General features: G+C 38.3%; 1 protein-coding gene across 1 annotated transcript in view; it reads left to right on the top strand.

The window, feature by feature from the left end:
- The first annotated feature begins 262 nt into the window (after nucleotides 1-262).
- Nucleotides 263-14,565, top strand: part of LOC114049397 (transport and Golgi organization protein 1 homolog) — a 71,275-nt gene continuing 56,972 nt past the window's right edge. The window contains exons 1-4 of the mRNA XM_027870680.1: nucleotides 263-427; nucleotides 3,727-3,860; nucleotides 7,699-7,785; nucleotides 11,395-14,269. Coding sequence (XP_027726481.1) covers nucleotides 292-427; nucleotides 3,727-3,860; nucleotides 7,699-7,785; nucleotides 11,395-14,269 — 3,232 coding nt within the window. The 5' untranslated portion in view covers nucleotides 263-291. The remainder of the gene's footprint in view (nucleotides 428-3,726; nucleotides 3,861-7,698; nucleotides 7,786-11,394; nucleotides 14,270-14,565) is intronic.

The raw sequence follows: 14,565 nt of genomic DNA, 5'->3' as shown, positions 1-14,565 counted from the left end.
TGCAGCCCGGTCTCCGGTTCCTCCTCTCCTCTTTCCCCAGCCCTCCCTTCCCATCCTTCTCCATCCCCTGCGCGGCTGACGTGTCTGCCTGGCACTGCTCATGCTCTCCCTCCGCCCCAAACCCCGGTCCTAACCTCGCCGCTCGCCCCCGCCTTCTCTTCTCTCCTCCACGCCGCCTCGCCATCGCAGTCCCCCGCGCCCGGGGCCTCCCTCCGCCCCCATCACCCCTCCAGCTCCAGCCCCAGCTCCAGCCCCAGCCCCAGCCCCAGCCCCAGCCCCAGCCCCGCCAACATGGCTGCAGCGCCGCGTCTGCCCTTCTGTCTCCTCGTTCTACTCTTCTCCTCTGGGCCGCGGCTGGGTCAAGCGAACCGAAGCGGGGACCGGCGCTTCGCGGAGCTGAAAAGCTGCTCGGACGAGGAGTGCAGCAGTGAGTGGGCGCCCGGGTCTGCGGGATCGGGGCGAGGAGTGGGGGGACACGCGGAGTTGCGGGGCTGGGGGGCGGACGAACTGCCTGCTCCGAGGGTCAGTGCTCCGCGGGAGCCGGAGACCGGAGGCCGAGCTGGCGCCAGGGAACAGCTCTGGCTTCTGGAGGCAGAAGAAAGTACCCTCTACCCCTCCCCCGGTTTTTCTGCTCCTGGGTCTGGGCGTCTCCATAGCTCCGCCTCAGCCTGCCACCGCGGCACCCGAGCTCGCCGGCTTCTTCCACTTGTTGCAAGTTTTTTTGCCCCCGAATCGAGAGAGGGGAGATCAGGAGAAACGTGCCCTCACCCTCTTCTGAACTATAGGACCCCCTTCCAGCCTTTCGTCCGCCAGCAAGAGATAATAAACGTAACATCTAAGTCCTCTTTGGGATTTGTTGGTTTTCAAAACCCGGTGTTTGTTCTTTAGGCTAGGAGAAAGTGCCTTCCAGCCCTTCCACTGTTGTAAAGATCTCCTTTGCTGCATTTGTAGGACCAGATGGGTTGCTAGGTTTAAGGCAGTCTCATGGACTGCTTTTTCCACTCTCTTTGAGTCTTGCCGGAATTGTTTGCTACTTAGCTGTATTTTGAAAAGTGTTTTGGGTTTATGAAAGGGCAAACCCTGATTACCTACACGTGCATACACATTACATTTTTGTTATTGATCTCTGAATCTTGTCCTTATGTGAAACATTTTCGTCTCCAACGAGTCACAGGGGAGGTCCTATCTTTCACTCTTGAGACCAGAGCATTCATACCCGACTCCTAGGATAGCCCATTTTATAGGCAAGGAAGCTGAAGCAGTTAGTTAAAACTGGGTTTTTGATTTAAGTCCTTTGGTCAGCTCTAAGGGGGAGGGGTGGGGGGAGGGAGATAGTCATGAGTAATTTTGAAGAGTTAGAAAACAAAGAATCCACCAATATTACAACCTAAAGCAACTTTAGTTTCGCCCACTTTTGTTCTTGCAAACTCCAAAATATTCGAGTATTTCTTGACATTTGTGTTTGTCTGCCAACAACTCTTTTAACAAATGGATTTGTAACTAGCTGACCAAAGTGCCAGAAGAGAAGTAACTTGGCCCTTATAATATGCAAGGATGAATAAGAAAATATTCTTAAGAGGCATATACAGGTACCTTTAAAAAATTCTCTTAACTTGAAATACAAGAATTATTGTATCTCCTGAAGAGAAGTGAGCAGAGTCAATATACAACTAAAAGACCGACTTGTGCCAACAAATTGCTAAAAGTTAATCCTAGGGACTTTGAAATAAATTGAAACTGTCAGCCTTTTCTGTTCCTTCAAGTGACTTCTTTGGAACAGATCTTAAAACCAAGTTATTATATATGTGTCTCATTCCAAAGTATAGTTAGAAATTAATTTATGTAGAACTTTGATAATTTCTATGCTTAGGAAAGGAATAGAGTGTTTTCCATTGCCCCTCTTCTCCCTTTCCCCTTAACCACTGTGTAAACAATTTCTTGGCTCTTTTTTATACTAGGAAAAAAAAAAGTGGGTGCATTTTTAATTTTGGGTTTGGGAATTTTTTTCCTTTTTGTTCAGACCTATGATTTTATTTCCTCTACCAGTGTAGATTAGGAAATATTCTGCAGTTTATGGTCTTAGAGAGTTGCTTGGGATTCTGAGAAATTAAGAGACTTACTTGCAGAGGGTCTTACAACCGGTACCTCTGGAGATGGGATTTGAACCCAGGTTTTCTGATTCAGAGTCTGTTTCTCTCACTACATTATGCTGCAAATATAAGCATGTTTTGTGACTATATATGCAATCATGTTTGTATGTATACCAGCGTGTATATGTGTATAGTTATACATACAAAGATATAGCATACACATACATAAAACATACCCATATTTGTAGTATAGCATATGTATGTGCATTTTTACATGTACACATGTATATCATATATTCATATGTACGTATATATGTGTGGGGGAGTGACTAATAAAAATACCAACTCAGATTTGAGTCCCTGCCTGATTTAAATCCTTATTCTTTAGGCTGCTCAGTGTTAGAGCAATTTATGACAAGTCCTGTGTCTAACACTTATGTGACCTTAGGCAAGTCCCAACCTTTCTGGGTCTCAGTTTAAACATGCAAAATGAGAGGGGCTATCCTATAATAAGGCTTTTGAGGTTCCTTCCAGCTTCAGATCCATATAATGCTCTGATTTTGTATCTAAATTTTCCCTTAGTGTCTGCCAACAATGACTTTTTTTCATAATGCTGTTTTGATGTCAGCTTCTCTACTTTATGTTGTTGTTCACTCATGTCCAACTCTTCGTGACCCCATTTGGGGTTTTCTTGGCAAAGATACAGGAGTGGTTTTGCCATTTCCTTCTTCAGCTCATTTTACAGATGAGGAACCAGAGGCAAACAGGGTTAAGTGCCTTGTCCAGGATCACATAGCTAGTAAGTGTCTGAGGCTGGATTTGAACTCAGGTCTTTTTGATTCCAGGCCTGGCACTCTATCCACTGTGCCACTTAGCTCCCCTCTATCTGCTAATTTTCTTTCCTTTTAAATTCTGATTAAACTTGGTGTTTGATTTATTTAAAATTGCATTATTTCTCATAAAAACTTTTCATTTTAGGCATGTCTTTCTTATTTTATGATCAAAACCATAGACTTATTTGGCAAAGACTTGGCACCTCAAAGCCATTCTTTCCAGATAATTTGCTCAAGGAGCACAGCTTTGCTGCAAATATAATCATCAATTTTTAGTGCTGCATAGTAGGAATTTTGTCCATTTATAGGTAGTGTGCCTTCTAATAAATAGTTCAAGATAATTAGTCCTTGGGATTCAGGTTTTCTTCACAGCTCAGTTACCAACTCTTTGTGTGGCCTTGGTAAGTAATTTGATTTCTTTATACCTCAGTCTGTGAAATGAACATTTTTGTAGACATAAAATGGGAAAGTTCAGTGATTAGGGTATTAGGGAGCTACGAGTACTGTCCAAATCATTTTAATTTCTCTAGGTTTCTTTGCCATCCACCCACAGAACGGAATTAGTACTACCTGATGTAAACTGTCTACCTATCAAGAGTTGTTATGAATGTTAAAACAAAACAAAAAACAATCTTAAAACCTCAAGTGCTACTAAGAACCTTACTGTAGGTGGTTTTATCTACAAGTAGTTGGAAAACAATTCACATCTACAAAGTGTTCTCAGATTCCCCATGGAATGTAAACACAAACAGAAGTGTGAAGCGCTACTAGTGATGCTTGGTCCTTCTGCTTTCTTCTGACAGTGTTGATGTACCGGGGTAGAGCTCTGCAGGATTTCACAGGTCCAGACTGCCGATTTGTAAATTTCAAAGAAGGGGAAGCTGTGTATGTCTATTACAAATTAGTAGGAAGATCACCTGAACTTTGGGCTGGAAGTGTAAGTAATATTTAGCATATTTTCTTTTCTTCCCTTTTTATTTCATTATGCCATTGTCTTTCAATAACTACATTTCTTTCTTGAGATTCTTGTTTTTGTTTCTGGCACAAGTATAACACTGAGTTCAAGACCTTGTAAGCTATGAATATTCCATAAATATTCTAGGGTTGAGATGACTAAAAACCTGCAGATAATCTCCTTTATTGACCTGAGAAATGACAAATGCCACATACTTTAAATTTGCCAGGAGTATCAAAACTTGTTTCTGTAAGTTAAGAAGGTAAGCCTATTATAGTGTTTCAGGATGTGCAGTTGATTCTTTATATTTGCATTTTCTTTTATAGCAACTTAGCTAACATTTGTTTATGAAAAGCCTAAAGGACCTGGGAACTTGTGGCACATAATTATCTGTGTTATTAATAGGTTCTGTCATTGGAGAGCCTTGAGCATCATTAAAATGGGGGAAGGGATGGGGAAGAAGGAAAATTTGATTTTCACAATCTTTTTTCCATGATGGTTTTTTTTTTCCTCTTGAAAGGACTTTTAATTGGATTCTGTTGTAATTAGCTCCGTTTCAGCCATTTCTCCCCCTCTTCCACCATTACCCTTTCTCTCTTCCTGCCTCTTCTGAATGTCTTCTGCTAGGCTCTGTCCACAGCTACACATTTCACTAGTTACTAGTTTGTTTTAATTTGACCTGACTAATCCATCAAATTGCATATGTATTTTTAAAAAATTGATTTGGGAAAATTATCAGAAAGAGATGAGCCTGACTGGAAGGAATGCTTATGATTTCTCTTAATTCCCATGTTTGTTTGTTTGTTTTTTTAAGTGTAATGGGTTGAGAGCTTAATATTTTCTCCATACTGAAAGTGTTCTTAGTACTGTTTAAAGAAAGGCATAATCCCTACTCTAAGGCTTTGAAACTTGAGAGAGAGAAAAGCAAACGATAATAGGAAAAACCCCTTCATGAAGAAATAGGTATAATTTTTAAAAATAGAATCCTGGGTCTAGGTTCTTAAGAAATCCTCTGGTCTAACTCCCAGCTTCTAGGAGGTAATCCATTTAAACTATCTGATATGTATAAAAACCTATTCTATTTAAGACTCACGAAGGAGGAAATAAATCCCTAAGGGTAATTGTTCCATAGTGTAGTGGCACTATGCTGTATTGGTAGTTGGAGTACTAGTTCCAATCTGATCTCATCCATGAAGCCTTTCTTGATTACCTAACCCCAAACTTGTTTGGTGTTTATCATCTACTACCTTTTTGTGTAGTTATTTGTGTACATATTCTGGCTAGATTAGAAATTCCTAGAAAGCAGGACATGTCTTATATTCATATATCCCTTACATAGTGATTTCAACATAAGATATGTTCAGTAAGTATTTGTTAAATGAATAATTATTTGAGTGCCAATTAATGCATAGCATTATACCAGGGCACTGAAGACTTGAGGAATATAGGTGCCTTTGAGAAGCTCTCAGTCTGTTTTCCTTCCCTATATCTTTTGACAAATGGCCATTGGTGGCAAACAAAGTAGTTGAGAGAGTTCATGTATGACAGTGCAGTAGAAAAGTGGGTACAAAGTATTCCACATGTGAGTTGTAGAAAAAGGAATTCAACTAAATCAAATAAATATTTATTTGATAAGTTCCTACTACCTGCTAGCATGTGATTGAGATGATATATTTCTAAGCTACTTTGTATGATATAGGAGAAGTTTTAAGACATAATCGCTTATAGCTATAGCTTATAGTTGTACATGAAATAGTCAAAGAGAAACCCATGGTTAACGGCACAAATGAGTGCTACAGACAGGGAAGATTTTGGTGTTTTAGGAGCTGAGAATGGAAACATCATTATGGACTGAAATATTTGGAGTAAGTTTTATGGAGAAAGTAGCATCTCTCCTGGAAAATCCTTTGGATGGAACTTTAGCTAAATATTCTGGCTTCTAGGCTTAAATTTCATGACCACCACTAATTCCTTGTATGACCTCAGGCAAATCATTTCACATCTCTAGACCCCGGTTTCTTCATATGCAAAATTAGGGAGATAGGGCTAGGTATTCACTAAGGTCTTCTCCAGCTCTGGAATCTAATGGTCTTATGATTCCTGTCTTTCTATCAGTAGAGAGAAGCTTGAGTTTCTACCATTCCAATACACCATGACTCACCACCTGAATGTTTTTTTATTAAAAACCAAAATATTTCTTTTTCCTTAAATTTCATTTTATACATAATAGATTCCCCAAAATCCATCTGTAGGAGCCATGATACTGTTTGCAGAAACCTACACTTTGACTGATAGATCATTTTCAAGCAAGACTAGCTCCTCACTCAATAACATGTCAGGCTGCTCTCCTGCCCTTTCTATTATACCTCTTTCACTCTTAGAATTAATGTTACTGAGCCACTCTTTTACTGCTTAATATTTTATAGAGTAGCCTGAAAGTTATGCTTATTTGTCTAGAATTTGTCTTAGAATATTAGCCTCGTAAGCTTTATTGAGGAAAACTTTCTATTTCTAGTACAGCTTTGGAAAGGAAAAAAATGTTGGCATTGAGAGAAATTCATTGTGGCGCACCTGTAAACCTAATTGAACATTGAACTATATCCCTCACTTCTGTCCTAATAGTTAGCTTGTGCTTAATTCTAGTGCCTCCCTCTGTTGATTATTTCCATTTTATCCTGTCTACAGCTTGTTTGTATACATAGTTGTTTACATATTTTCTCCCTCATTAGATTGTGGGTTCCTTGAGAGCAGGGACTGTCTTTTGACTTTCTTTGTATCCCTAGCACTTAGCACAGTGCCTGGTATATAATAAGCATTTAATAAATGTTTATTCACTGACTGACTTAAGCATTAGTTTTCCTATTGTAGCAAAATTATTCATTCTCTAATTCTATTTAGTGTTCTTGAGAAAGGTGATACCACCCAGTTTGTAAATATAGGGTTTGTTATTGTCTGTGCTTATGCTCAAGTGGTAAATATTAAATATTCTCTTTGTTTAAGAACTTGTTTTTCCTTTCTAGAAATACTTCCTCCTTTCCTTATTTTTCTCATTATCATTAAAGCTTGTTACCTGGACAAGTGAAATTTGTTTTTCCTTACATTGCAGAGGTATAAAGCTGAAAGTTATCATACAGACCTATCCAGTCCTTCTCTTTAGCAGATTACCACTCTGGGCTTTAGTTTCCTTAAGTGATTTTCCAAGGGTATGTGTTAGTGGAAGTTATTTAGTAGAAGAATTGGAATTACAAGCCATATGTGTTAACTCCTAGTTGTGAGCTCTTTTCATTATTTCATAAGTATCATATAGTAATTCTTTCAGAAAATGTAGGAGGTTCTTTTAAAAGCTTTTAGAGTGATGCTTGGGTCCTCATTTTTTTAAACTATTCTGGAGCCTTTTTTGGGGGGGGGAGGGTGGGCGGAATATGTTAGAAACTATGACTTCAATGGCCTATCGGCCAGTCTTTTATTGTACTATCTAATCTTCATAACAGCATTCCAGTAGTAATGTTGACTTTTAGACAGTTGTCGGATGTTACTAATGAGATTATTACTGTGGAATATTTAACTAGTTGGTGATAAGATGACTTTATTTCCTGTATGTGGGTGTTGGGTATGTATAGGTACATATATGTGTATATATATATGTGTGTGTGTATACATATACATATCCTTTAGTGACTATGCAGTGAGCTACTTTTGATATAGCTATATGTTTAATGAAAAGGACACATGACAGTTTTTGTAACTACTACAAGTTTGCTATTTTCTTTCTCTGCAGTGTGTATTGATATTTCCTCATTTTGTTCATTCTTTTGGACAGGTTGGCAGTGTTTTTGGGTACTTTCCCAAGGATTTAATTGAAGTAAATCATCAGTATTCTGAACAAGAATTAGAACTACCAACAGATGTAAGTAGTGAGTTTTTTTTTTTGTTCTTAATTTATAATTATTAAGTAGACCATCTATTTCTTTGAAGTGGGTTTTAAAAGACTGTAGTAGTTACTTTCAGCTTGAAAGTAAGGAATCCTAATAGTCTTTGCATCAAATTTTAATTTGTGCTAGAGCATATTTTTAAGTAGAGAGAGAATTTTAAAGACCTTGTGACGGAAGATATAATCTTTGAAACATAAAAGATTTTCAGGCAGCTGGGTAGCCTAAGGGTTCTCTCCTTTACATCTGGAATTTCAGTTTAATCCAACAAGCTTATATTGTATTTTCTAGGTGTCAGGTGCTTTTTTAGGTAATGAGGATACACAAAGTACAAATAGTACCTTTCCTCAAGAAGCTTAATTCTACCAAGGAGAAATTTGTGTATAAAATTTCAGGAATGAAGTATTTTTGGTTGTTTTAAGACATATGTCAACCTATTTTTTTTGGAGGTGGGGGAGCCAATTGGGGTTAAGTGACTTGCTCAGTGTCTAACAGCTAGTAAGAGTCTGAGCCAGATTTGAACTCAAGTCCTCTTAACTTTAGGGCCGGTGCTCTATCAATTGTGCCACCTACCTGTCCTTGTCAGCCCATTTTTGCAAGTAAATTGATAGACTGGTCCATTAAAAATTATTTTGATCTTGTATGCTCCCCCTTCCCTCCTCTGACACTGTGACTACAGTAGTATAAGCCTTTATCACTTCACATCTAGATTGTTATAACAGCCTTCAGGTTAGTTTCCTTGCCTTTTCCACTCTCACCTATCCTCTATTCACCTGTCAAATTGATCTCCCTAAAGTGCAAGTCTGATCACATCAGTAAACTCCATGAACTCCCTGTTCAGTAAACCCCAGACCTGCTGTTACCTGTAGGAGCAGATATAAAACCCTCTGGTTTTTAAGTCCTTCATACCCTGGCCTCTTTCTACTTTTCCAATCTTTTTATGTTTTGCTCCCCTCTGTGCACTCTGCAGTCTGGTGATGTTGAGATTCCTGGATGTTCTTTGCAGAAGACACTCCCATCTCCAGAGCCTGTGCACTTTTATTGGTTGTCCCTCAGAAGCTGGAATTCTTTCTCCTCATCTCTGCTTCCTGGTGCCCCTGGTTTCCTTAAAATCTCATTCTAAGGCCCAAGTAGCCTTTGCAAGTAGCACCTCTAGTCCTCCTTAAACTTAGTGTCTTCCTTTTGACACCATCACCAATTTATCCTCTATATGTTTTGCTTACACATGTTTTCGTGTTGTCTCTTCCTTTAGACTCTGAGCTCCTTGATGAGCATTCTATTAATAAAAAAAAGCTCAAAGCCCTCATCCATACTGCTACCTCACAAAGTGCTATTACCAAGTTTCCTCAGCCAGTTTGTGCAATGGTCAAGGGTTTTTTCCCATGCTTAGTCTAAAGACTGATTAAAAAGATGTATTCTTTCCTGGATAAAGTATCAGGGTTTAGCAGTTTCTCTCTTACTTTAAATGAGTTGGGTTAATTTTATTGATTTACTCAATCAACCCCTATTCTTACAAAAGAAAGTATTATCCCTAACATCAGTGACTGAATATTTGGTAGATTCAGGGGAAAGAAACAGAAAGAGTTTGGGGATTGAGGCCTTGGTCTTCAGTGAATTAAGGCAACGTGGCTTCTTGCTGGGTGAAGTGGTCTCATTGCCAAAGTGATAATACAGTGCAGTTTCCTCCTTCTAATTAATTGTTCTAGAGTTGCTAGAGAGCTCAAAAGCTGGTAGCATCGATCTATGGCAGAATTTTGGCAGAGGTAGCAGTATGGATGAGGGCTTTGAGCTTTTTTCATCCTCTGACTTTTTCCAATCTTGAGGGTGTTTAAACTGACTTTGTTGCAGCAGCTGCCTCACTTTTAATCGCATGACAGTTCTCTATTTAAATGTGATTCAGGCAGTCTGTAGGTCATGGAGACATGACCTGGGCAGATTGTACTCTGTCAAGAAGTTGAGGCTTCTGAGAGTATTAATAGAATGGTTGTAAATGCTTTCATCTGCAGTGAAAGGGAGAGCTGATACAGCATTATTTTCTTACACACACACACACACACACACACACACACACACACACACACACACACACAACCAATTAGTCCAGTTGTTAATTGAAGCCATTAGCCCTGCACCATCAAAATAAAGAACCTCCAGTTTAGCTGAGCATAGACTCTTAGGCTTGATGACTTCAGTGCAGAGAGAACTTAGAAAAACAGGTTGGCAAACTGGGTTCAGCAGTAAGGATTGGACAGAGGACAGAGACACTTGTAGACTAAACAGACTTATCTTGCCTATGCTTCACTTAGACTAAGGCTCACTTAGAGCCTTCCATACCCCTTCTTTTACTGAGAAGGAAGCTGAGGCCCAGGCTGGGGAAATGACCCCCTGAGCAGTCATATAAAAGACTTTCTTTGAGAAAAGGAATGAGTTAATTATATTTTAATGGATAGGAAGCAAATCATTACTGGTGTGGAAGTCATTCTCAATCAGTTGTCTGTACATTCAGATGACCAGCTTGTTAGAGCCAAGATCAAATTTAATACAAAACTAAAAGAGAATAAAAATAAGGATAAGGCATTTTAAAGCTAATAAAATTAATTGAAATTTTCTTTAAGTATATGATTTATTGAAATCCAATACTTGCTCAGCTTTTTATTTAGTTAGGGATAACAATAGCATGGATAAAATAAAATCCACAAATAGACATAAAATTTCATTTAAAATTAATATAAATGACTCCAGGTTACTTTAGGGTATATCCCTCAACAAATCTCCTTTTCTCATTCTTATTGACATAATTAAGTAGGAAAGAACTTCTGACACGATTCGCTCTTTCTTTTTACTTTAAATTTCCTATGTAGCCTGCATCCCGATAAAAGGTCCTTTAAGTGAACAGCATTCTTTGCTAAGCCAGGGAAAATAAGAACAACTAGAATGACAAATTCTGTTGATTTCTAACATGAAGTGGAAGATATGAAAGTATATTCAAGAAGACAAGTTGATAGGAGAGTTAGTTTCTCAGCTTCTCCTGAGTCAGAGCTTCATGAAGTAGTTTGATGATTTTGTTTGAAGGGAATTCCTAGACCATCAGATACAACTATTTTTAAATATAAATATAAAATTCATTCACAAATCAGTTATTGAAATCTAAGACAATTCCAAAAGACTCATGATGGCAAATGCTGTCCATATCCAGAGAAAGAACTGTGGAGTCTGAATACAGATCGAAGCATACTATTTTCTCTTTTTTTGTTGTTATTTTTCATATTTTCTTTCTCATGGTTTTCCCTTTTGTTCTGATTCTTCTTTTACAACATGACTAATGTGGAAATATATTTAATGTGATCATACATATATAGTCTATATCAGATTGCATGCCCTCCTGGGGAGGGTGGGAGTGGAAGGGGGGGGAATTTTAACTCAAAATCTTATAAAAGCAAAGGTTGAAAAATAAAAATAAATAAAATTTTAAAAAATGAGTTATTGATAAGCCACTTAATATGTGTAATCAAGAGCTGACTGTATTACAGGACTCAGGGTATGTATTAAAGATGGTTTGACACAATAACATTTTTCTTTTCTTTCAGGAAACAGATTTTGTTTGTTTTGATGGAGGAATGGATAATTTTGACAACTATGATGTTGAAGATCTTTTAGGATTTTTGGGAGAAACTGTGAGAGGCAAAGGTGAAGATGAATTGAACACTTCTGGAACTGAAAGCTCTGAGAAACCTACAGAAGAAATAGAGGAGGAACATCCTAAGAAGGTGAATATTGAAGAACCTCTTGAAGTATCCAAGGATGGCAATGATGAGCCTGAAACAGCAGTGGACAGCAAAGTTCTTGCAAATTCGGAAGAAAACAGCTTACCGTCTGAAAATACTAAGATTCTAGAGGAAGAATTTGAAACACAGAGGCCCCCAGTTAATGTAAATAGTCATGTAGATAATCCTCAGGGAAACCAACCCTTCCTTGAGCCCTTAGAAGAAATGCTGCAAGACAAATTAAAAGTGCCAGAGAGTGAGAATACCAAAAACATCAACATTTATCAGCTTTCTAAGGACTGGGAGGAGATTGATGCCTATAAACTTTTGCAAAAGGAAATTAATTTGGATTTGAAAACAAAATTTGGCTCAACTGCAGATGCACTTGTATCTGATGATGAAACAACTAGGCTTGTTACTTCATTAGAAGATGAATTTGATGAGGAATTGGACACCGATGATTCCAAACTTGAGGAAGAGGACAATGAAAGCTTTGATGAACCACCATTACTAACTTTTACAAATGGAGAAGATGGGAAAACACCAAGGAAGACAGTAGTTGAGAAATATTCAACAGGTGAAAATACGGAAGGAGATCCTGATGAAATAGCTCAGCTTAGGACTGATGAAAAGAATGATAAAAACATACTGAAAACCTTAGGAGATACTATTTTATCTATTGTTGGTGGAGGTGAAGAAGAAAGAGATGCCACAGATTTGGATGGCTCTGATTTAGATGAAAAAAAGGTAGAGGATGATGAAAAAGTCCTGACTAGTAAATGGGAAGAAGACAGCACTCCTTTGACTATGGAAGTGCCTGTAACAAATCATGACAAAAACCTAGACGATGCCCTTGAAATTGGCATGGTGACTGAAATTAAGGAAAAAAGCGAGAGAATACCATCATCCACAGAAGAATTCATAAAGAATGGAATGGAATTAGGGGATGAAGACATTTTTATAAAAAGCCCTACTCATGAAACTGACCTTAAACTTAATAATCCTGCTGAAATAAGAGAAGACACTTTAAAATCACTCCTTAATGACATGGGAGATGACCTAAAGGGAACTATTATTCAGCAGCCCACAAAAGGGGAAAAGTCTGGAGAGAAGGTTTTAGATGACAACTTAGAGAGTGATCTTGTACATAAAACTCTCTGGAAGAAAATGAAAGAGAAAAATACTGAACAGAAATCTATAAATATTAAACCACTGTTAGAAGATGAACAACAAAATGCATCCAAAGGAAATGTGGATATAATAGTTATTTCAGAAAATGAACAAGAGCAGAACATGTATCCAGTGAAGATGCAAGGAAAGGAATCCATGCAGCCAGCTGGGCTTAAAACTCAAAATCAAATCAATATTTCTTCTGTAGATCAAACTGATTTATCAAGAGACAAGGTGGAGGAGAATCTTATGTTGGAAGAAAATTTAATGGACCAGCGGGAAAAAGATATGAAAACTGAGATTAGCAAGAAGCTGGATGAAAAGATCAGGCATTCTGAAAGAGAGATTCCAGATCAACTTTCCAAAGATGGAAGCAAAGAAATGGAGAGCACGCAAAGTAAAGACAAAGATATTCCTAAGGATGGAGAAACAAATTATTTCAAAGAAAACGTGGGCCAACCCCTTATCATAGAGACAACAGAATTCCAGACAGAAAAGGCAGAAGCTGAAAGTGATGACTTCTATACAACTGAGGATTTGTTAGAAGATGAAAATGCTATTAGCGCTGCTGCTAGTGACCAGAGCAGTAGGATAAATGCTGATGTGCAAATGAGAGAAAAAGCTACTTCAGGAGTCACTAATCTGATTCATACCATGGAAGACACCAAAGAGAAAACAAGTATGATTTTAGAAACTGAGGGAATAGATAGCAGCTTGCAAGAGTCAGGCAGGACTATGCCTAAAGAGGTAACTGCAAAGGTTGGAGAATCTGTTAAAATAGCTGTAGAGCAGCAAGAAAAAAATCCCCTCAAAAAAGATGAAAAATCCACATCCACTGCAGTTAGTGACTCTTTTGGCAAGGATGAAAACCAGGCTCTAGATTTAGTTGAAGAGACTAATTACTTTGAAAAAGAAGATGGTCCGAAAAACAAAAAAGACTTCGGCTACACAGAAAGGTCTTGGCCAGATGATTTCTCCCAAGAGGACCGTGAATATTCACAGAATTTCACTGATACAGAAAGCCAAACAAATCAGCAATCTGATTCTACAGAGCTTGACGATAACTTGGTATATAAAAAAGCTGTAAAGTTAGAATATAGTGACACAATAAAGCAACTGCCTATCATTAAGGGCTTTCTTGATGAAAAACGAGTAGAAAGATTAGAAAAGTACCTTGGGTCTGAAAATGTCCTCTTAATGGAATCCACATTCCATGACATGGAAAGTAAGCTAGAGCTTACTCAGAAGGAGAGCCTGGCATATAATATGGAAAAAGCCCTGGACGATGTCTTTCGCTCCTCAGAATCAAACATCCTTGATATGGTGGAGAAAATGTTAGATTCAAGAGTGGTAGAAAACAAGGAACTGGGCATGAAGGAGATAGACATGTTTGATGAAGAGGCTGCTCTGCTGGATGATATTCAGGACCTGATCTATTTTGTCAGATACAAACACCCTTTGGTAGAAGAGAGTGTACCACTAGCAGTTGCTGAGCCTCCAGAACGAAGTTCTGAGATGCCTCTTCCAGGTAAGTACAAATCTATTGTCTTCTTGAGTTAGGCTGGTGGGTAAGGACGGTTTATGTTCTTTCTGGAATCCAATGCAAGGCATAACCCTATATGAGACCAGCCTGGTCTGTTTAGGAAAGAGTCCATGACATCTCAATAGTCTTAAGAATAGCCATTCATTTCCCTCTCTTTGACCCCAAATTCCCTTTCCCCACTTATCTCAGTGGCAATTGGGTATTATTATTATTATTATTGTTTAAAAATAAGTTTTATTGATGACTTTTGTTTTTAATCATAGCCATCTCTAGATATACCA

Source organism: Vombatus ursinus, unplaced genomic scaffold (genome assembly GCF_900497805.2).
Source record: "Vombatus ursinus unplaced genomic scaffold, bare-nosed wombat genome assembly UNPS02014798.1, whole genome shotgun sequence".
In the NCBI taxonomy this organism is placed as follows: Eukaryota; Metazoa; Chordata; class Mammalia; order Diprotodontia; family Vombatidae; genus Vombatus; species Vombatus ursinus.
Note: the sequence above shows the minus strand (reverse complement) of the source record. Positions and strands in the feature narration are given on the sequence as shown.